The sequence below is a fragment of the Gadus chalcogrammus genome, chromosome 17 (assembly GCF_026213295.1).
Source record: "Gadus chalcogrammus isolate NIFS_2021 chromosome 17, NIFS_Gcha_1.0, whole genome shotgun sequence".
Taxonomy (NCBI): domain Eukaryota; kingdom Metazoa; phylum Chordata; class Actinopteri; order Gadiformes; family Gadidae; genus Gadus; species Gadus chalcogrammus.
The window spans coordinates 325,679-348,650 of NC_079428.1; the positions used below are offsets into that span (position 1 = coordinate 325,679).

A 22,972-nucleotide genomic window follows, 5' to 3' on the forward strand; every position below is an offset into this window, starting at 1 on the left:
TACTTGCGTTTAAAGTTGCTAAACAATGACACGCCGACGGATGAGGAATTCAAGCCCCGGATATCTGGCTCCACCGGTGCCCCGGATATATCGTCCCCATAGGTAGCTCTCTGGTGGAATCTGTTGTAGAGGACGTAAATCAGTGATCTGCACAAACGCTAATACTCTTATCTAGCTGAAATCTTGAAGGATTCACAAACGGTTTGGTTTCTTACAAACTTTAGCTTTTTCTGAGTTTTAGTAGAACATATATTGATTTAACATAAATAACATGAATACCTTCTGCATGTGCGTATTTATTGCACCTATCTGTTCTGTTTAATGTTCATTTCATATGAAAACACATATATTTACAGTCGGTCAACGCCTGCCTCCCGGTGGACAAAACGAGAACTGCACGCAGTATATATTTTGTGTTGCCAGGAACGCAAATACATACGAGGTGAACTTCAGTTGAGATCTTTGAATAGAAAACTGTGTTGAAACACATAATATGTATATATATAAAACGATTATAGCAACGATTATAAACGATTATAGCAACGTTAAAATTGTCTGCAAACAAAAAATATAAGCTCCAACTCAATACTTGCGTTTAAAGTTGCTTGTCGGACTGTAAACAATGACACGCCGACGGATGAGGAATTCAAGCCCCGGATATCTGGCTCCACCGGTGCCCCCGGATATATCGTCCCCATATGTAGCTCGTTGTCATACCATACGTTTCGAGATTGGTGTTTCATAAAATTCAATTTATGTAATTAAATGAACCAAACAGCAAGTTAAGATTTTGACTTCGTTAATGGAATAATGTTACAACTTAAAAGACATTCCCACAGACGCTTTGTTTCACAGTCAGTCAACGCCTGCCCTCTGATGGACAAAACGAGAACTGCACGCAGTATATATTTTGTGTGGCCAGGAACGCAAATACATACGAGGTGAACTTCAGTTGAGATCTTTGACTAGAAAACTGTGTTGAAACACATATGTATATATAAAACGATTATAACAACGTTAGACTTGCCTGCAAATAAAAATATATGCTGCAACTCAATACTTGCGTTTAAAGTTGCTCGTCGGACTGTAAACAATTACACGCCGACGGATGAGGAATTCTAGCCCCGGATATATCGTCCCCATAGGTAGGTCGTTGTCATAGCATACGTTTCGAGATTGGTGTTCCATGAAATACTATTTATGCAATCAAATGAACCAAACAGCAAGTTAAGATTTTGACTTCGTTAATGGAATAATGTTACAACTTAAGACATTCCCATACGCTTTGTTTCACAGTCAGTCAACGCCTGCCCTCTGATGGACAAAACGAGAACTGCTGGCAGTATATATTTTTTGGCCAGATTACATACGAGGTGAACTTCGGTTAAACTCTAAAAACATATAACTACACATTAAAGACGAAAATACAACAGCAACGCCGCTGTTTTTAAAGTATTGATTTTATTCATATAATAAAGCTATAAATTAAAAACATTCCCGAACGCCGGCAGAAAGGAAACTCTGATCGCTGCCTAGTTTACGCACAGACCCAATAGTATCCAGCTGCAGCCCCGGAGAACAACACCCTGGCGAGCGAGACTGAGAGCGAGAGCGAGAGAGAGAGAGACGTTTTTCCTTTTGCACAATTCCTGACATTTCTTAGGCCAAATATTTCATTTTTATTTTTCAATTATGCATTAGTTTCATTGCAATTTCAAAGGAAAAATCTATAATTGACTTAATAAACATATTGAAATCTATTGTGATTAATTCAGGCCTCCCTTGATCTTGACGTTAGACAAGTTCTCTATTGAAACTGAAAGCAACAAAGTTCTCAGTAGGAACAAGTGCAGCACTTCACATGGTTCCACAGTCACAGAGCTGCCATACGAAGAGGAGAGACAAGGAGGCAGTCTGCAGGTCCACAGAGACACAGGGCTGGTGTATAGGACAGGGCCACCTCCCCCAGTCTATAGGAGAGGGCCCGGTCTATAGGAGAGGGCCCACAGGGCCCGGTCGGCCCCTCCTTGGCCCCTGGGGGTCAGCGGGACAGCAACGGGAGGTGAGTGGAGCTCATGATGAGGCTGGAGTCCAAGTTCAGATTATCTGGGATGGGGAGGAGCCATGAGGGTTAGGGATGTATAGAGTATACAGTATCTATACATTATACTGTATCTATACACACTATATAGAACAAAATATCTATCTATCTATATCTATATCTAGTTACTGAGCATGTATTAAAGTTGAATAAAATGCAATTTTTGCATTTTATTCAACTTTAATACATGCTCAGTATGTAAGAGCAGATGTAACAGATGTAAGAGCATGCTACCAGCTAACTATTGGTGCGTTCGTACTCCCCCCGCACGAGTTGCAAAGTGGGACATCTCCCAGCTGCCTGGTGACCTTTCACCGAGGCACTCCCCCTTTGTGTCCGTCCCACTCCGAGAGTCCACCGTGTCAAACCGTACGACTCGACAAACAAAGATGGCTGCGCCCGTAATGAGATGTATTTTCTTTGTATTTGTACCACGTTGGTAGTTTTACTGTCAATTTTAAATGCTCTTACACACTATATTACATTGCTGCTTAAGTCGTCGTGTAGCGACGCCCACAAAGACAAACGGGAACGCTTGCAGTGCTACAAGACAGGAAATTACGTCACAAGAGCAACAGGCGCGGGTGGTGTACGATGCATCTGAAACACACCACTACCCTCCATGTAACAGCGCGCTACTAGCTTACACACCACTACCCTCCATGTAACAGCGCGCTACTAGCTTACACACCACTACCCTCCATTTGTACTGTAACACTAGCTACTACTAGCTTACACACCACTACCCTCCATGTAACAGCACGCTACTAGCTTACACACCACTACCCTCCATGTAACAGCACGCTACTAGCTTACACACCACTACCCTCCATGTAACAGCACGCTACTAGCTTACACACCACTACCCTCCATGTAACAGCACGCTACTAGCTTACACACCACTACCCTCCATGTAACAGCACGCTACTAGCTTACACACCACTACCCTCCATGTAACAGCGCGCTACTAGCTTACACACCACTACCCTCCATGTAACAGCGCGCTACTAGCTTACACACCACTACCCTCCATGTAACAGCACGCTACTAGCTTACACACCACTACCCTCCATGTGTACTGTAACACTAGCTACTACTAGCTTACACACCACTACCCTGCATGTGTACTGTAACACTAGCTACTACTAGCTTACACACCACTACCCTCCATGTGTACTGTAACACTAGCTACTACCAGCTTACACACCACTACCCTCCATGTGTACTGTAACACTAGCTACTACTAGCTTACACACCACTACCCTCCATGTGTACTGTAACACTAGCTACTACCAGCTTACAGACCTTGATCAAAGTTGTTGAGTTTCTTGGGGCCGGGGCCCTGTCCGGGCCCCTCCAGGTCCACCAGGTCACTGGTCACGTCCGAGTCGTTCAGCGCACTGAGGGTGACGTCTGGGACACAACGGGGGGGGCAAGATCAGAGAGGGAGGGAGGGGGGTGGAGAAGGAGGGAGGGAGGAGGGAGGAGGGGGGAGCAGGGAGGAGGAGGAGGAGGAGGAGGGGGGAGCAGGGAGGAGGAGGAGGGAGGGGGAGGAGGAGGAGGGAGGGAGGGGGGAGGGAGGAGCAGCGGAGGGAGGAGGGAGGAGCAGCCTAACGACTAACTGTCCTCAAGGTCCTTCTCCAGGTATTAGTGCACATGAAGTATTAAGAAATAAATGAATGAATATATAAATGAATGTAGAAATAATTAAATAACTGTCCTCACTGTCAACCTCCACAAAATACCAAAGAGAGGGTCCCACCAACCCCCCCGCTGAGCCTCCGGTTGATCTGCAAGTACCAGCTCCTTATGGTGGAGCCGCTTCAGGAAGGATCTGTACCAGCTCCTTATGGTGGAGCCGCTTCAGGAAGGATCTGTACCAGCTCCTTATGGTGGAGCCGCTTCAGGAAGGATCTGTACCAGCTCCTTATGGTGGAGCCGCTTCAGGAAGGATCTGTACCAGCTCCTTATGGTGGAGCCGCTTCAGGAAGGATCTGTACCAGCTCCTTATGGTGGAGCCGCTTCAGGGAGGATCTGTACCAGCTCCTTATGGTGGAGCCGCTTCAGGAAGGATCTGTACCAGCTCCTTATGGTGGAGCCGCTTCAGGGAGGATCTGTACCAGCTCCTTATGGTGGAGCCGCTTCAGGAAGGATCTGTACCAGCTCCTTATGGTGGAGCCGCTTCAGGAGGATTCAGGAGTAGAACATATATTGATTTAAAATAAATAACATGAATACCTTCTGCATGTGTGTATTTATTGCACCTATCTGTTCTGTTTAATGTTCATTTCATATGAAAACACATATATTTACAGTCGGTCAACGCCTGCCTCCCGGTGGACAAAACGAGAACTGCACGCAGTATATATTTTGTGTGGCCAGGAACGCAAATACATACGAGGTGAATTTCAGTTGAGATCTTTGAATAGAAAACTGTGTTGAAACACATAATATGTATATATAAAACGATTATAGCAACGATTATAAACGATTATAGCAACGTTAAAATTGTCTGCAAACAAAAAATATAAGCTCCAACTCAATACTTGCGTTTAAAGTTGCTTGTCGGACTGTAAACAATGACACGCCGACGGATGAGGAATTCAAGCCCCGGATATCTGGCTCCACCGGTGCCCCCGGATATATCGTCCCCATATGTAGCTCGTTGTCATACCATACGTTTCGAGATTGGTGTTTCATAAAATTATATTTATGTAATTAAATGAACCAAACAGCAAGTTAAGATTTTGACTTCGTTAATGGAATAATGTTACAACTTAAAAGACATTCCCACAGACGCTTTGTTTCACAGTCAGTCAACGCCTGCCCTTTGATGGACAAAACGAGAACTGCACGCAGTATTTTGTGTGGCCAGGAACGCAAATACATACGAGGTGAACTTCAGTTGAGATCTTTGAATAGAAAACTGTGTTGAAACACATAATATGTATATATAAAACGATTATAACAACGTTAGACTTGCCTGCAAATAAAAATATATGCTGCAACTCAATACTTGCGTTTAAAGTTGCTCGTCGGACTGTAAACAATGACACGCCGACGGATGAGGAATTCAAGCCCCGGATATCTGGCTCCACCGGTGCCCCGGATATATCGTCCCCATAGGTAGCTCTCTGGTGGAATCTGTTGTAGCGGACGTAAATCAGTGATCTGCACAAACGCTAATACTCTTATCTCGCTGAAATCTTGAAGGATTTACAAACGGTTTGGTTTCATACAAACTTTAGCTTTTTCTGAGTTTTAGTAGAACATATATTGATTTAAAATAAATAACATGAATACCTTCTGCATGTGTGTATTTATTGCACCTATCTGTTTTGTTTAATGTTCATTTCATATGAAGACACATATATTTACAGTCTGTCAACGCCTGCCTCCCGGTAGACAAAACGAGAACTGCACGCAGTATATATTTTGTGTGGCCAGGAACGCAAATACATACGAGGTGAACTTCAGTTGAGATCTTTGAATAGAAAACTGTGTTGAAACACATAATATGTATATATAAAACGATTATAACAACGTTAGACTTGCCTGCAAATAAAAATATATGCTGCAACTCAATACTTGCGTTTAAAGTTGCTAGTCGGACTGTAAACAATGACACGCCGACGGATGAGGAATTCAAGCCCCGGATATCTGGCTCCACCGGTGCCCCGGATATATCGTCCCCATAGGTAGCTCTCTGGTGGAATCTGTTGTAGCGCACGTAAATCAGTGATCTGCACAAACGCTAATACTCTTATCTCGCTGAAATCTTGAAGGATTTACAAACGGTTTGGTTTCTTACAAACTTTAGCTTTTTCTGAGTTTTAGTAGAACATATATTGATTTAAAATAAATAACATGAATACCTTCTGCATGTGTGTATTTATTGCACCTATCTGTTTTGTTTAATGTTCATTTCATATGAAAACACATATATTTACAGTCTGTCAACGCCTGCCTCCCGGTAGACAAAACGAGAACTGCACGCAGTATATATTTTGTGTGGCCAGGAACGCAAATACATACGAGGTGAACTTCAGTTGAGATCTTTGAATAGAAAACTGTGTTGAAACACATAATATGTATATATAAAACGATTATAGCAACGTTAGACTTGTCTGCAAACAAAAAATATAAGCTCCAACTCAATACTTGCGTTTAAAGTTGCTTGTCGGACTGTAAACAATGACACGCCGACGGATGAGGAATTCAAGCCCCGGATATATCGTCCCCATAGGCAGCTCTCTGGTGGAATCTGTTGTAGCGGACGTAAATCAGTGATCTGCACAAACGCTAATACTCTTATCTAGCTGAAATCTTGAAGGATTTACAAACGGTTTGGTTTCTTACAAACTTTAGCTTTTTCTGAGTTTTAGTAGAACATATATTGATTTAACATAAATAACATGAATACCTTCTGCATGTGTGTATTTATTGCACCTATCTGTTCTGTTTAATGTTCATTTCATATGAAAACACATATATTTACAGTCGGTCAACGCCTGCCTCCCGGTGGACAAAACGAGAACTGCACGCAGTATATATTTTGTGTGGCCAGGAACGCAAATACATACGAGGTGAACTTCAGTTGAGATCTTTGAATATAAAACTGTGTTGAAACACATAATATGTATATATAAAACGATTATAGCAACGATTATAAACGATTATAGCAACGTTAAAATAGTCTGCAAACAAAAAATATAAGCTCCAACTCAATACTTGCGTTTAAAGTTGCTTGTCGGACTGTAAACAATGACACGCCGACGGATGAGGAATTCAAGCCCCGGATATCTGGCTCCACCGGTGCCCCCGGATATATCGTCCCCATATGTAGCTCGTTGTCATACCATACGTTTCGAGATTGGTGTTTCATAAAATTCAATTTATGTAATTAAATGAACCAAACAGCAAGTTAAGATTTTGACTTCATTAATGGAATAATGTTACAACTTTAAAGACATTCCCACAGACGCTTTGTTTCACAGTCAGTCAACGCCTGCCCTCTGATGGACAAAACGAGAACTGCACGCAGTATATATTTTGTGTGGCCAGGAACGCAAATACATACGAGGTGAACTTCAGTTGAGATCTTTGAATAGAAAACTGTGTTGAAACACATATGTATATATAAAACGATTATAACAACGTTAGACTTGCCTGCAAATAAAAATATATGCTGCAACTCAATACTTGCGTTTGAAGTTGCTCGTCGGACTGTAAACAATTACACGCCGACGGATGAGGAATTCTAGCCCCAGATTTATCGTCCCCATAGGTAGGTCGTTGTCATAGCATACGTTTCGAGATTGGTGTTCCATGAAATACTATTTATGCAATCAAATGAACCAAACAGCAAGTTAAGATTTTGACTTCGTTAATGGAATAATGTTACAACTTAAGACATTCCCATACGCTTTGTTTCACAGTCAGTCAACGCCTGCCCTCTGATGGACAAAACGAGAACTGCTGGCAGTATATATTTTTTGGCCAGATTACATACGAGGTGAACTTCGGTTAAACTCTAAAAACATATAACTACACATTAAAGACGAAAATACAACAGCAACGCCGCTGTTTTTAAAGTATTGATTTTATTCATATAATAAAGCTATAAATTAAAAACATTCCCGAACGCCGGCAGAAAGGAAACTCTGATCGCTGCCTAGTTTACGCACAGACCCAATAGTATCCAGCTGGAGCCCCGGAGAACAACAACCTGGCGAGCGAGACTGAGAGCGAGAAAGAGAGAGACGTTTTTCCTTTTGCACAATTCCTGACATTTCTTAGGCCAAATATTTCATTTTTATTTTTCAATTATGCATTAGTTTCATTGCAATTTCAAAGGAAAAATCTATAATTGACTTAATAAACATATTGAAATCTATTGTGATTAATTCAGGCCTCCCTTGATCTTGACGTTAGACAAGTTCTATATTGAAACTGAAAGCAACAAAGTTCTCAGTAGGAACAAGTGCAGCACTTCACATGGTTCCACAGTCACAGAGCTGCCATACGAAGAGGAGAGACAAGGAGGCAGTCTGCAGGTCCACAGAGACACAGGGCTGGTGTATAGGACAGGGCCACCTCCCCCAGTCTATAGGAGAGGGCCCGGTCTATAGGAGAGGGCCCACAGGGCCCGGTCGGCCCCTCCTTGGCCCCTGGGGGTCAAGGAGAAAAAACGTCTCTCTCCTCCTTGGCCCCTGGGGGTCAGCGGGACAGCAACGGGAGGTGAGTGGAGCTCATGATGAGGCTGGAGTCCAAGTTCAGATTATCTGGGATGGGGAGGAGCCATGAGGGTTAGGGATGTATAGAGTATACAGTATCTATACATTATACTGTATCTATACACACTATATAGAACAAAAGATCTATCTATCTATATCTATATCTAGTTACTGAGCATGTATTAAAGTTGAATAAAATGCAATTTTTGCATTTTATTCAACTTTAATACATGCTCAGTATGTAAGAGCAGATGTAACAGATGTAAGAGCATGCTACCAGCTAACTATTGGTGCGTTCGTACTCCCCCCGCACGAGTTGCAAAGTGGGACATCTCCCAGCTGCCTGGTGACCTTTCACCGAGGCACTCCCCCTTTGTGTCCGTCCCACTCCGAGAGTCCACCGTGTCAAACCGTACGACTCGACAAACAAAGATGGCTGCGCCCGTAATGAGATGTCTTTTCTTTGTATTTGTACCACGTTGGTAGTTTTACTGTCAATTTTAAATGCTCTTACACACTATATTACATTGCTGCTTAAGTCGTCGTGTAGCGACGCCCACAAAGACAAACGGGAACGCTTGCAGTGCTACAAGACAGGAAATGACGTCACAAGAGCAACAGGCGCGGGTGGTGTACAATGCATATGAAACACACCACTACCCTCCATGTAACAGCGCGCTACTAGCTTACACACCACTACCCTCCATGTAACAGCGCGGTACTAGCTTACACACCATTACCCTCCATGTGTACTGTAACACTAGCTACTACTAGCTTACACACCACTACCCTCCATGTAACAGCGCGCTACTAGCTTACACACCACTACCCTCCATGTAACAGCGCGCTACTAGCTTACACACCACTACCCTCCATGTAACAGCGCGCTACTAGCTTACACACCACTACCCTCCATGTAACAGCGCGCTACTAGCTTACACACCACTACCCTCCATGTAACAGCACGCTACTAGCTTACACACCACTACCCTCCATGTACCAGCACGCTACTAGCTTACACACCACTACCCTCCATGTAACAGCACGCTACTAGCTTACACACCACTACCCTCCATGTAACAGCACGCTACTAGCTTACACACCACTACCCTCCATGTACCAGCACGCTACTAGCTTACACACCACTACCCTCCATGTAACAGCCCGCTACTAGCTTACACACCACTACCCTCCATGTGTACTGTAACACTAGCTACTACTAGCTTACACACCACTACCCTGCATGTGTACTGTAACACTAGCTACTACTAGCTTACACACCAATACCCTCCATGTGTACTGTAACACTAGCTACTACTAGCTTACACACCACTACCCTGCATGTGTACTGTAACACTAGCTACTACTAGCTTACACACCACTACCCTCCATGTGTACTGTAACACTAGCTACTACCAGCTTACACACCACTACCCTCCATGTGTACTGTAACACTAGCTACTACTAGCTTACACACCACTACCCTCCATGTGTACTGTAACACTAGCTACTACCAGCTTACAGACCTTGATCAAAGTTGTTGAGTTTCTTGGGGCCGGGGCCCTATCCGGGCCCCACCAGGTCCACCAGGTCACTGGTCACGTCCGAGTCGTTCAGCGCACTGAGGGTGACGTCTGGGACACAACGGGGGGGCAAGATCAGAGAGGGAGGGAGGGGGGTGGAGAAGGAGGGAGGGAGGAGGGAGGAGGGGGGAGCAGGGAGGAGGAGGAGGAGGAGGAGGGGGGAGCAGGGAGGAGGAGGAGGGAGGGGGAGGAGGAGGAGGGAGGGAGGGGGGAGGGAGGAGCAGCGGAGGGAGGAGGGAGGAGCAGCCTAACGACTAACTGTCCTCAAGGTCCTTCTCCAGGTATTAGTGCACATGAAGTATTAAGAAATAAATGAATGAATATATAAATGAATGTAGAAGTAATTAAATAACTGTCCTCACTGTCAACCTCCACAAAATACCAAAGAGAGGGTCCCACCAACCCCCCCGCTGAGCCTCCGGTTGATCTGCAAGTACCAGCTCCTTATGGTGGAGCCGCTTCAGGGAGGATCTGTACCAGCTCCTTATGGTGGAGCCGCTTCAGGAAGGATCTGTACCAGCTCCTTATGGTGGAGCCGCTTCAGGAAGGATCTGTACCAGCTCCTTATGGTGGAGCCGCTTCAGGAGGATCTGTACCAGCTCCTTATGGTGGAGCCGCTTCAGGGAGGATCTGTACCAGCTCCTTATGGTGGAGCCGCTTCAGGAGGATCTGTACCAGCTCCTTATGGTGGAGCCGCTTCAGGAAGGATCTGTACCAGCTCCTTATGGTGGAGCCGCTTCAGGAAGGATCTGTACCAGCTCCTTATGGTGGAGCCGCTTCAGGAAGGATCTGTAACAGCTCCTTATGGTGGAGCCGCTTCAGGAAGGATCTGTACCAGCTCCTTATGGTGGAGCCGCTTCAGGGAGGATCTGTACCAGCTCCTTATGGTGGAGCCGCTTCAGGAAGGATCTGTACCAGCTCCTTATGGTGGAGCCGCTTCAGGAGGATTCAGGAGTAGAACATATATTGATTTAAAATAAATAACATGAATACCTTCTGCATGTGTGTATTTATTGCACCTATCTGTTCTGTTTAATGTTCATTTCATATGAAAACACATATATTTACAGTCGGTCAACGCCTGCCTCCCGGTGGACAAAACGAGAACTGCACGCAGTATATATTTTGTGTGGCCAGGAACGCAAATACATACGAGGTGAACTTCAGTCGAGATCTTTGAATAGAAAACTGTGTTGAAACACATAATATGTATATATAAAACGATTATAACAACGTTAGACTTGCCTGCAAATAAAAATATATGCTGCAACTCAATACTTGCGTTAAAGTTGCTCGTCGGACTGTAAACAATGACACGCCGACGGATGAGGAATTCAAGCCCCGGATATCTGGCTCCACCGGTGCCCCGGATATATCGTCCCCATAGGTAGCTCTCTGGTGGAATCTGTTGTAGCGCACGTAAATCAGTGATCTGCACAAACGCTAATACTCTTATCTCGCTGAAATCTTGAAGGATTTACAAACGGTTTGGTTTCTTACAAACTTTAGCTTTTTCTGAGTTTTAGTAGAACATATATTGATTTAAAATAAATAACATGAATACCTTCTGCATGTGTGTATTTATTGCACCTATCTGTTTTGTTTAATGTTCATTTCATATGAAAACACATATATTTACAGTCTGTCAACGCCTGCCTCCCGGTAGACAAAACGAGAACTGCACGCAGTATATATTTTGTGTGGCCAGGAACGCAAATACATACGAGGTGAACTTCAGTTGAGATCTTTGAATAGAAAACTGTGTTGAAACACATAATATGTATATATAAAACGATTATAGAAACGTTAGACTTGTCTGCAAACAAAAAATATAAGCTCCAACTCAATACTTGCGTTTAAAGTTGCTTGTCGGACTGTAAACAATGACACGCCGACGGATGAGGAATTCAAGCCCCGGATATATCGTCCCCATAGGTAGCTCTCTGGTGGAATCTGTTGTAGCGGACGTAAATCAGTGATCTGCACAAACGCTAATACTCTTATCTAGCTGAAATCTTGAAGGATTTACAAACGGTTTGGTTTCTTACAAACTTTAGCTTTTTCTGAGTTTTAGTAGAACATATATTGATTTAACATAAATAACATGAATACCTTCTGCATGTGTGTATTTATTGCACCTATCTGTTCTGTTTAATGTTCATTTCATATGAAAACACATATATTTACAGTCGGTCAACGCCTGCCTCCCGGTGGACAAAACGAGAACTGCACGCAGTATATATTTTGTGTGGCCAGGAACGCAAATACATACGAGGTGAATTTCAGTTGAGATCTTTGAATAGAAAACTGTGTTGAAACACATAATATGTATATATAAAACGATTATAGCAACGATTATAAACGATTATAACAACGTTAAAATAGTCTGCAAACAAAAAATATAAGCTCCAACTCAATACTTGCGTTTAAAGTTGCTTGTCGGACTGTAAACAATGACACGCCGACGGATGAGGAATTCAAGCCCCGGATATCTGGCTCCACCGGTGCCCCCGGATATATCGTCCCCATATGTAGCTCGTTGTCATACCATACGTTTCGAGATTGGTGTTTCATAAAATTCAATTTATGTAATTAAATGAACCAAACAGCAAGTTAAGATTTTGACTTCGTTAATGGAATAATGTTACAACTTAAAAGACATTCCCACAGACGCTTTGTTTCACAGTCAGTCAACGCCTGCCCTCTGATGGACAAAACGAGAACTGCACGCAGTATATATTTTGTGTGGCCAGGAACGCAAATACATACGAGGTGAACTTCAGTTGAGATCTTTGAATAGAAAACTGTATTGAAACACATAATATGTATATATAAAACGATTATAACAACGTTAGACTTGCCTGCAAATAAAAATATATGCTGCAACTCAATACTTGCGTTTAAAGTTGCTAAACAATGACACGCCGACGGATGAGGAATTCAAGCCCCGGATATCTGGCTCCACCGGTGCCCCGGATATATCGTCCCCATAGGTAGCTCTCTGGTGGAATCTGTTGTAGCGGACGTAAATCAGTGATCTGCACAAACGCTAATACTCTTATCTAGCTGAAATCTTGAAGGATTTACAAACGGTTTGGTTTCTTACAAACTTTAGCTTTTTCTGAGTTTTAGTAGAACATATATTGATTTAACATAAATAACATGAATACCTTCTGCATGTGTGTATTTATTGCACCTATCTGTTCTGTTTAATGTTCAGTTCATGTGAAAACACATATATTTACAGTCGGTCAACGCCTGCCTCCCGGTGGACAAAACGAGAACTGCACGCAGTATATATTTTGTGTGGCCAGGAACGCAAATACATACGAGGTGAACTTCAGTTGAGATCTTTGAATAGAAAACTGTGTTGAAACACATAATATGTATATATAAAACGATTATAGCAACGATTATAAACGATTATAGCAACGTTAAAATAGTCTGTAAACAAAAAATATAAGCTCCAACTCAATACTTGCGTTTAAAGTTGCTTGTCGGGCTGTAAACAATGACACGCCGACGGATGAGGAATTCAAGCCCCGGATATCTGGCTCCACCGGTGCCCCCGGATATATCGTCCCCATATGTAGCTCGTTGTCATACCATACGTTTCGAGATTGGTGTTTCATAAAATTCAATTTATGTAATTAAATGAACCAAACAGCAAGTTAAGATTTTGACTTCGTTAATGGAATAATGTTACAACTTAAAAGACATTCCCACAGACGCTTTGTTTCACACTCAGTCAACGCCTGCCCTCTGATGGACAAAACGAGAACTGCACGCAGTATATATTTTGTGTGGCCAGGAACGCAAATACATACGAGGTGAACTTCAGTTGAGATCTTTGAATAGAAAACTGTGTTGAAACACATATGTATATATAAAACGATTATAACAACGTTAGACTTGCCTGCAAATAAAAATATATGCTGCAACTCAATACTTGCGTTTGAAGTTGCTCGTCGGACTGTAAACAATTACACGCCGACGGATGAGGAATTCTAGCCCCGGATATATCGTCCCCATAGGTAGGTCGTTGTCATAGCATACGTTTCGAGATTGGTGTTCCATGAAATACTATTTATGCAATCAAATGAACCAAACAGCAAGTTAAGATTTTGACTTCGTTAATGGAATAATGTTACAACTTAAGACATTCCCATACGCTTTGTTTCACAGTCAGTCAACGCCTGCCCTCTGATGGACAAAACGAGAACTGCTGGCAGTATATATTTTTTGGCCAGATTACATACGAGGTGAACTTCGGTTGAACTCTAAAAACATATAACTACACATTAAAGACGAAAATACAACAGCAACGCCGCTGTTTTTAAAGTATTGATTTTATTCATATAATAAAGCTATAAATTAAAAACATTCCCGAACGCCGGCAGAAAGGAAACTCTGATCGCTGCCTAGTTTGCGCACAGACCCAATAGTATCCAGCTGGAGCCCCGGAGAACAACACCCTGGCGAGCGAGACTGAGAGCGAGAGAGAGAGAGACGTTTTTCCTTTTGCACAATTCCTGACATTTCTTAGGCCAAATATTTCATTTTTATTTTTCAATTATGCATTAGTTTCATTGCAATTTCAAAGGAAAAATCTATAATTGACTTAATAAACATATTGAAATCTATTGTGATTAATTCAGGCCTCCCTTGATCTTGACGTTAGACAAGTTCTCTATTGAAACTGAAAGCAACAAAGTTCTCAGTAGGAACAAGTGCAGCACTTCACATGGTTCCACAGTCACAGAGCTGCCATACGAAGAGGAGAGACAAGGAGGCAGTCTGCAGGTCCACAGAGACACAGGGCTGGTGTATAGGACAGGGCCACCTCCCCCAGTCTATAGGAGAGGGCCCGGTCTATAGGAGAGGGCCCACAGGGCCCGGTCGGCCCCTCCTTGGCCCCTGGGGGTCAGCGGGACAGCAACGGGAGGTGAGTGGAGCTCATGATGAGGCTGGAGTCCAAGTTCAGATTATCTGGGATGGGGAGGAGCCATGAGGGTTAGGGATGTATAGAGTATACAGTATCTATACATTATACTGTATCTATACACACTATATAGAACAAAAGATCTATCTATCTATATCTATATCTAGTTACTGAGCATGTATTAAAGTTGAATAAAATGCAATTTTTGCATTTTATTCAACTTTAATACATGCTCAGTATGTAAGAGCAGATGTAACAGATGTAAGAGCATGCTACCAGCTAACTATTGGTGCGTTCGTACTCCCCCCGCACGAGTTGCAAAGTGGGACATCTCCCAGCTGCCTGGTGACCTTTCACCGAGGCACTCCCCCTTTGTGTCCGTCCCACTCCGAGAGTCCACCGTGTCAAACCGTACGACTCGACAAACAAAGATGGCTGCGCCCGTAATGAGATGTCTTTTCTTTGTATTTGTACCACGTTGGTAGTTTTACTGTCAATTTTAAATGCTCTTACACACTATATTACATTGCTGCTTAAGTCGTCGTGTAGCGACGCCCACAAAGACAAACGGGAACGCTTGCAGTGCTACAAGACAGGAAATGACGTCACAAGAGCAACAGGCGCGGGTGGTGTACAATGCATATGAAACACACCACTACCCTCCATGTAACAGCGCGCTACTAGCTTACACACCACTACCCTCCATGTAACAGCGCGGTACTAGCTTACACACCATTACCCTCCATGTGTACTGTAACACTAGCTACTACTAGCTTACACACCACTACCCTCCATGTAACAGCGCGCTACTAGCTTACACACCACTACCCTCCATGTAACAGCGCGCTACTAGCTTACACACCACTACCCTCCATGTAACAGCACGCTACTAGCTTACACACCACTACCCTCCATGTAACAGCGCGCTACTAGCTTACACACCACTACCCTCCATGTAACAGCACGCTACTAGCTTACACACCACTACCCTCCATGTACCAGCACGCTACTAGCTTACACACCACTACCCTCCATGTAACAGCACGCTACTAGCTTACACACCACTACCCTCCATGTAACAGCACGCTACTAGCTTACACACCACTACCCTCCATGTACCAGCACGCTACTAGCTTACACACCACTACCCTCCATGTAACAGCCCGCTACTAGCTTACACACCACTACCCTCCATGTGTACTGTAACACTAGCTACTACTAGCTTACACACCACTACCCTGCATGTGTACTGTAACACTAGCTACTACTAGCTTACACACCAATACCCTCCATGTGTACTGTAACACTAGCTACTACTAGCTTACACACCACTACCCTGCATGTGTACTGTAACACTAGCTACTACTAGCTTACACACCACTACCCTCCATGTGTACTGTAACACTAGCTACTACCAGCTTACACACCACTACCCTCCATGTGTACTGTAACACTAGCTACTACTAGCTTACACACCACTACCCTCCATGTGTACTGTAACACTAGCTACTACCAGCTTACAGACCTTGATCAAAGTTGTTGAGTTTCTTGGGGCCGGGGCCCTGTCCGGGCCCCTCCAGGTCCACCAGGTCACTGGTCACGTCCGAGTCGTTCAGCGCACTGAGGGTGACGTCTGGGACACAACGGGGGGGCAAGATCAGAGAGGGAGGGAGGGGGGTGGAGAAGGAGGGAGGGAGGAGGGAGGAGGGGGGAGCAGGGAGGAGGAGGAGGAGGAGGAGGGGGGAGCAGGGAGGAGGAGGAGGGAGGGGGAGGAGGAGGAGGGAGGGAGGGGGGAGGGGGGAGGGAGGAGCAGCGGAGGGAGGAGGGAGGAGCAGCCTAACGACTAACTGTCCTCAAGGTCCTTCTCCAGGTATTAGTGCACATGAAGTATTAAGAAATAAATGAATGAATATATAAATGAATGTAGAAATAATTAAATAACTGTCCTCACTGTCAACCTCCACAAAATACCAAAGAGAGGGTCCCACCAACCCCCCCGCTGAGCCTCCGGTTGATCTGCAAGTACCAGCTCCTTATGTTGGAGCCGCTTCAGGAGGATCTGTACCAGCTCCTTATGGTGGAGCCGCTTCAGGAAGGATCTGTACCAGTTCCTTATGGTGGAGCCGCTTCAGGAAGGATCTGTACCAGCTCCTTATGGTGGAGCCGCTTCAGGAGGATCTGTACCAGCTCCTTATGGTGGAGCCGCTTCAGGGAGGATCTGTACCAGCTCCTTATGGTGGAGCCGCTTCAGGGAGGATCTGTACCAGCTCCTTAAGGTGGAGCTGCTTCAGGGAGGATCTGTACCAGCTCCTTATGGTGGAGCCGCTTCAGGAGGATCTGTACCAGCTCCTTATGGTGGAGCCGCTTCAGGGAGGATCTGTACCAGCTCCTTATGGTGGAGCCGCTTCAGGAAGGATCTGTACCAGCTCCTTATGGTGGAGCCGCTTCAGGAGGATCTGTACCAGCTCCTTATGGTGGAGCCGCTTCAGGAAGGATCTGTACCAGCTCCTTATGGTGGAGCCGCTTCAGGAGGATCTGTACCAGCTCCTTATGGTGGAGCCGCTTCAGGGAGGATCTGTACCAGCTCCTTATGGTGGAGCCGTTTCAGGGAGGATCTGTACCAGCTCCTTATGGTGGAGCCGCTTCAGGAAGGATCTGTACCAGCTCCTTAAGGTGGAGCCGCTTCAGGGAGGATCTGTACCAGCTCCTTATGGTGGAGCCGCTTCAGGAAGGATCTGTACCAGCTCCTTATGGTGGAGCCGCTTCAGGAAGGATCTGTACCAGCTCCTTATGGTGGAGCCGCTTCAGGAAGGATCTGTACCAGCTCCTTATGGTGGAGCCGCTTCAGGAAGGATCTGTACCAGCTCCTTATGGTGGAGCCGCTTCAGGATTGGTCCTTCAGACTGAGCTGAGGGTGTGATATGAGTAGCGTGTTGTGCTCCACTCACCGGCCGTCTTCTGTTTCTTCACGCTGGGCTGGGCGGAGGGGGGGTCCCGGAGCGCCGACAGACCGGTCTGGGGGGGCCCCCCGGGGCTGGCCTTCTTCACAGCCTTCCTGCTGCCGTCGCTGAACACCGGCCCGTCTCCGTGAGCCTTCCTCTTCACCGTGGTTTTGACCGGAGCGCTGCAGCATAACGGCAGTCAGGGTTAACCCCCCCCCACCTCCCACAGGAGTCAGGGTTAACCCCCCCTGAGTGTCTCTACACTCAGCCCCCGCTACACCTACGGGTGGTGTCTCTACACTCAGCCCCTGCTTCACCTACGGTTGGCGTCTCTACACTCAGCCCCCGCTACACCTACGGGTGGTGTCTCTACACTCAGCCCCTGCTACACCTACGGGTGGTGCCTCTAAACAATCAGCAGCCGTGGAGTAGCAACCTTTAGTAGAGGAACCCCAAGGGAAGAGGAGTATGTCCCACCATGACACGTTCTCCACTGGGTGACCAGCGTGGTGGTCCAGGCCGGACACCGGGCTTATAGCCTGGTGTCCGGCCTGGACAACCACACTGGGACCAGGCTATAAGCCTGGTCCCATCGTGGTGGTCTAGGGCTGGACCTATAGACCAGTATGCGGGTCCAGGGTGGAGGTACCTTGCAGGACTGGCGTCTGCGACCGGGTGCAGCTGCATGGTGAGCTCCCCTAGCTTGGTGAAGGCAGCGCCGGCAGCTGAGAAGATCTCCCCCACCTGGAACCACGGCGGACATTATTGCGTATGTACATATCTATATATATATATATATATATATATATATATATATATATATATATATATATAGATATACTCTATATATAGAACGGTCTAAGGATGGGGTCGCCTGCTGCTTTTCTGAGGTTTCTCATAGGGAGAATTAGGAGGCTAGTTGTGGGTAATCGATCAGCCTAATTTCATTGACCTTTCATTAAATAAAAATGTATGGAATACTTTGAAACAACTAATCGATAGTAATAAAAAGTAATAAAAAAAACATGAAAGCCATATTGGACTTACTTTTGTTGAGGCTGAAGTCATTTTCCGTATTGCCAAACTGGGGAGACGGGAGAGATACCAGAGAGAGAGAGGGGGGAGCGAGACAGACTGGAGAAGGATACCAGAGAGAGGGACCGGAGAGAGATACAGAGACAGACAAGAGAGAGAGAGAGACGGGGGAGACAGACCGGAGAGAGACGGGAGAGAGAGAGAAACAGACCAGAGAGATACCAGAGAGAGAGAGGGGGGAGCGAGACAGACTGGAGAAAGAGACAGACCGGAGAAGGATACCAGAGAGAGGGACCGGAGAGAGATACAGAGACAGACAAGAGAGAGAGAGAGACGGGGGAGACAGACCGGAGAGAGAGAGAAACAGACCAGAGAGATACCAGAGAGAGAGAGGGGGGAGCGAGACAGACTGGAGAAAGAGACAGACCGGAGAAGGATACCAGAGAGAGGGACCGGAGAGAGATACAGAGACAGACAAGAGAGAGAGAGAGACGGGGGAGACAGACCGGAGAGAGACGGGAGAGAGAGAGAGAGACAGACCGGAGAGAGACGGGGGAGACAGACCGGAGAGAGACGGGAGAGAGAGCGAGAGACAGACCGGAGAGAGAGAAACAGACCAGAGAGATACCAGTGAGGTGGTCTTAACGAGGACAACAGAGGGCTAGCTCCATGCTAATTCTCCTTCCATTGCTAATTCTCTCACAAGAGACTCGATATCAGAATCCTCGAAAACAGAACCCCCCGACTCAATGGGGTTCACCTGGCTGGTGGGGTTATCCTGGCTGACGTGGTTAACCTGGTGTCGTTAAGCTGGGTGATGTAGTTAACCTGTATCTTACGCAGACACAAACAGACAACAATGCGCGTCACGTAACCCCACCGGATCCAGAAGTCTTCTTCTTCTTCTTCTTTAGTTTCCGGCGGTTTGGACGCTGTCCAGCGTATTACTGCCCTCCACAGGTCCGATGTTTAACTAAATGTTTACATGATAGTCCTAGTACTATGCAGGAACTGCTAAACAGTTTATGGTTATCACAGTGCCCAAACAAGGAAAAAACTGAAAAAGCCTGACCTCCAAGTCCCATGACCAACAGTCATGGGACCTACTGTCTCAGAACTCCCACATTCACGTAAACCAGACACATGTTTTCCTACAATAAATAAAAAGTGACCCAGCCTCAATCTGTACAGTTTAACTGAGGCCCTGCGGGACTGAAAAGTGCAGGTACATCTTTTTTTTTACTTGAGATTGTAAAGAGAAATAGCTTAGTGTCTACCCCTGTTTTATTTTCCCCACCCTCTCTGCCATTCCTTCGTTAAGCCTTTTTTAATTATTTCTCTCAGATCCACTCTCCCCCAGGATATATGAACATCTACCTCTCTACTCAAACTCCTTTTTAGCAATCTGATCCACCTGCTCATTCCCCCCAACCCCAGCGTGTCCCGGAACCCAGCAAAAGGATATGTTAGACCTAAACCCAATTCTAAAAAACACAGTTAGAATGTCAGTAATAATATCAGGTCGAGCCTTAGATTTCCCCCCTTTTATGGCTTCCAGAGCAGCTGCAGAGTCAGAACAGATGATCTAGGTGTGGTTTCTTCAATCCCCCTTAAGGCCCATATAGGATTGCCATTAACTCAGATGTGAAAACAGAGCTCCCATTAGAGATGCGCCGGCCAATCTTCACCCCAAGCTGCTCCACATACATCCAAAACCCAGCTCTCCCACTAACTGGGTCTCTAGATCCATCCGTAAAAATAATCAAAGTACTGTCTCTGATGGAGTTTAGATTTAGTTTATGTTCTGCTATTTTTGGAGTTACCAGCTTCTTATCTTTTTCCTGTAGAAAGACCATTTCAATGTTCAGCTCGGGCAGCACCCAATATGGCATAGGTAGCCAGCTTGTATGTTCCGCTACACTAACCTGTTCCAAACCCAGCCGCACAGCCCACTGATTTATATTTACAAAAAATGTTTTATACTTATTGGCTCCGTCAGACTCTCAGAAAAGTTTGATGACACCCACTTAGTTTTACCCAGTACTGCAACCCTAACTTAATGCGCCTTAACCATAAGGGCATTTCCCCATTTCAATAAGCAGGGCTCGGACTGGGGAAGTTCTGAAGGCCCCACAGCAAAGCCTCAAAGCCCTGGCCTGCAGCACATCTAGCCCTGCCAGAACAGACTTAGATGCAGACCCATACACAAAGCACCCATAGTCAAGAGAAGATCTGATCATGGCCTGGAAAATGAGAAGCATTGTCTCCCTGTCAGCCCCCACCCACAGCCAGCTACACTTCTGATAACATTAAAAAAAAATCACACTTCAACAAAAAATGTTCTGTTCTGAATCTGCTTTAAAATAAACTCAACATTTCACCCTCTTTTCCAGATAGCCCCATCGTCTGCAAACAAAGACAACCCGAATGCTCCCTCTACTTTGCAGAAAATGTCATTAATCATTATATTGAATAAAACTGGACTAATAACACTTCCCTGTGGGGTTCCATTCTCTATTTCTACACTATTTGAACTAACGCCACCCACCATGACTTGTATAGTTCTATTCATTAAAAAATCCTTAATCCAATTAAACATCCTCCCCCTCACTCCTAAATCAAACATTTGAATCATTAAACCCTCCTTCCACAAGGAATCATACGCCTTCTCAATATCCAGAAATGATGAATCCTGATCTAAAATTGTAACTGACTCCATCATGGACCTCCCATTTCGTAAACCATTCTGAAAACCAACAAAGAGTCCTTTGGTCTCTAAAAAATACACTAATCTATTAGTAATAATTTTCTCCATAATCTTACATAGCACTGCTGTGAGTGCTCTAGGACGGTATGATCTAGGGTCAGACGCCTGTTTGCCTGGCTTCATGATAGGGACCACAACCGCATGTTTCCATTCCTTTGGCAAACAACCCCCTGCCCACACAGTATTAAACAAAGCCAAAATGCCCTCGAGTACCATATCATCCAGATGTTTAAATAACTCTTAAGACAACCTATCTCTCTCTGGGGTAGTATTTGTCCCAGACATAATTGCTTCCTTCAACTCCTTAATAGTAAAAAACAGATTAATGGGATTAGCATTACCTAAACTCCCCTCCAATTTCCACAGCTCTGCCCTCTTCCTACGTCTCTCAACTCCCAGGCTCCCAGAACTGTGCACTGCTTGACAACAAACATGTCTGCTTTTTCTTTATTGGAAACTTCTCCGCTCACTCCTTTCTGTAACACAGGCATTGATCTGCTTTTGTATACCACTGACATTTTACGTACAGCTGACCCCAGCTGCCTTTCTGGAGTCTCAGGACCCAGCGTACCACAAAACTTCCTCCAACTACATCGCTTTGCCTCTTTAATAACTCTTCTTGCCACTGCCCTTAATCTTTTATACTCTGTTGCATTAAACATTATTGGGTATTTTTTTAATCTTCTATATGCTACATTCCTATTCCTCACAGCTTCATCACACTCTTTATTCCACCATGGGACCAGCATACGGGGCCTAGGTGCCTGCTTCACAGGAATGGAACGACGAGCAGCCTCATGGGTCAACCCTCACCCTAACCCTAACAACGAGCAGCCTCATGGGTCAACCCTAACCTTAACCCTAACAACGAGCAGCCTCATGGGTCACGAAGCTAATGGCAGAATTCAAATTGTCCACAGAATCCTCACTTTCAACCTCTCAAATTAAGCTTCGAGCACTCTCCTGGAACTTATCCCATTTAGCTTTAGAAAGATTATACCTAGGAACCCTCTCTTCCACTACTCTCCTCAAATCCCTACCAAACTTGCAAATAATTGGATAATGATCGCTTCCAAGAGCGTATTTGTCCATTACATCCAATTCACCAGTTCTAGCTAAATTTGAAGAAGCAATTGATAAATCTATTTGATTACATGTGTTTCTCAGAATATCTAGTTGGCCTTCCATCATTTATCAATACCAGATCGTACTTATCTAAAAAATCTTCTATTATCACACCATTACTATCCCTGTGATCACTGCCCCATAAAGGATTATGCGCATTAAAATCTCCAACCCATATAACAGGACACCTTACCCTCTCCATTATATCATCACAATCCGACAATACCAAAGGTTTACAGGG

The 22,972-nt window shown here is 44.9% G+C and overlaps 1 protein-coding gene and 2 long non-coding RNA genes across 5 annotated transcripts; all 3 read right to left on the reverse strand.

The window, feature by feature from the left end:
* Positions 1-1,106: 1,106 nt before the first annotated feature.
* On the reverse strand, positions 1,107-3,956 carry LOC130369987 (uncharacterized). 2 transcript variants are annotated; one of them, XR_008892933.1, is made up of 3 exons: positions 3,868-3,956; positions 3,407-3,514; positions 1,107-2,106 (listed from the first exon to the last, which is right to left on the reverse strand). It is a non-coding gene; the product is annotated as an uncharacterized LOC130369987 (long non-coding RNA). The 2 variants fall into 2 exon arrangements; XR_008892932.1 differs by having other exon boundaries at positions 3,827-3,949.
* A 3,428-nt stretch (positions 3,957-7,384) lies between these two features.
* LOC130369990 (uncharacterized) lies at positions 7,385-10,470 on the reverse strand. Of its 2 annotated transcripts, none has more exons than XR_008892938.1 (3): positions 10,324-10,470; positions 9,864-9,971; positions 7,385-8,385 (listed from the first exon to the last, which is right to left on the reverse strand). It is a non-coding gene; the product is annotated as an uncharacterized LOC130369990 (long non-coding RNA). The 2 variants fall into 2 exon arrangements; XR_008892937.1 differs by having other exon boundaries at positions 10,283-10,470.
* A 3,389-nt stretch (positions 10,471-13,859) lies between these two features.
* LOC130369977 (chromatin complexes subunit BAP18-like) lies at positions 13,860-19,771 on the reverse strand. Its single transcript, XM_056575609.1, has 5 exons — positions 18,852-19,771; positions 18,454-18,548; positions 17,811-17,986; positions 16,388-16,495; positions 13,860-14,909 (listed from the first exon to the last, which is right to left on the reverse strand). Exons 1-5 carry the CDS (start codon positions 18,870-18,872, stop codon positions 14,845-14,847), a joined length of 465 nt encoding a protein of 154 aa, XP_056431584.1. The 5' UTR covers positions 18,873-19,771; the 3' UTR covers positions 13,860-14,844.
* Positions 19,772-22,972: the final 3,201 nt, after the last annotated feature.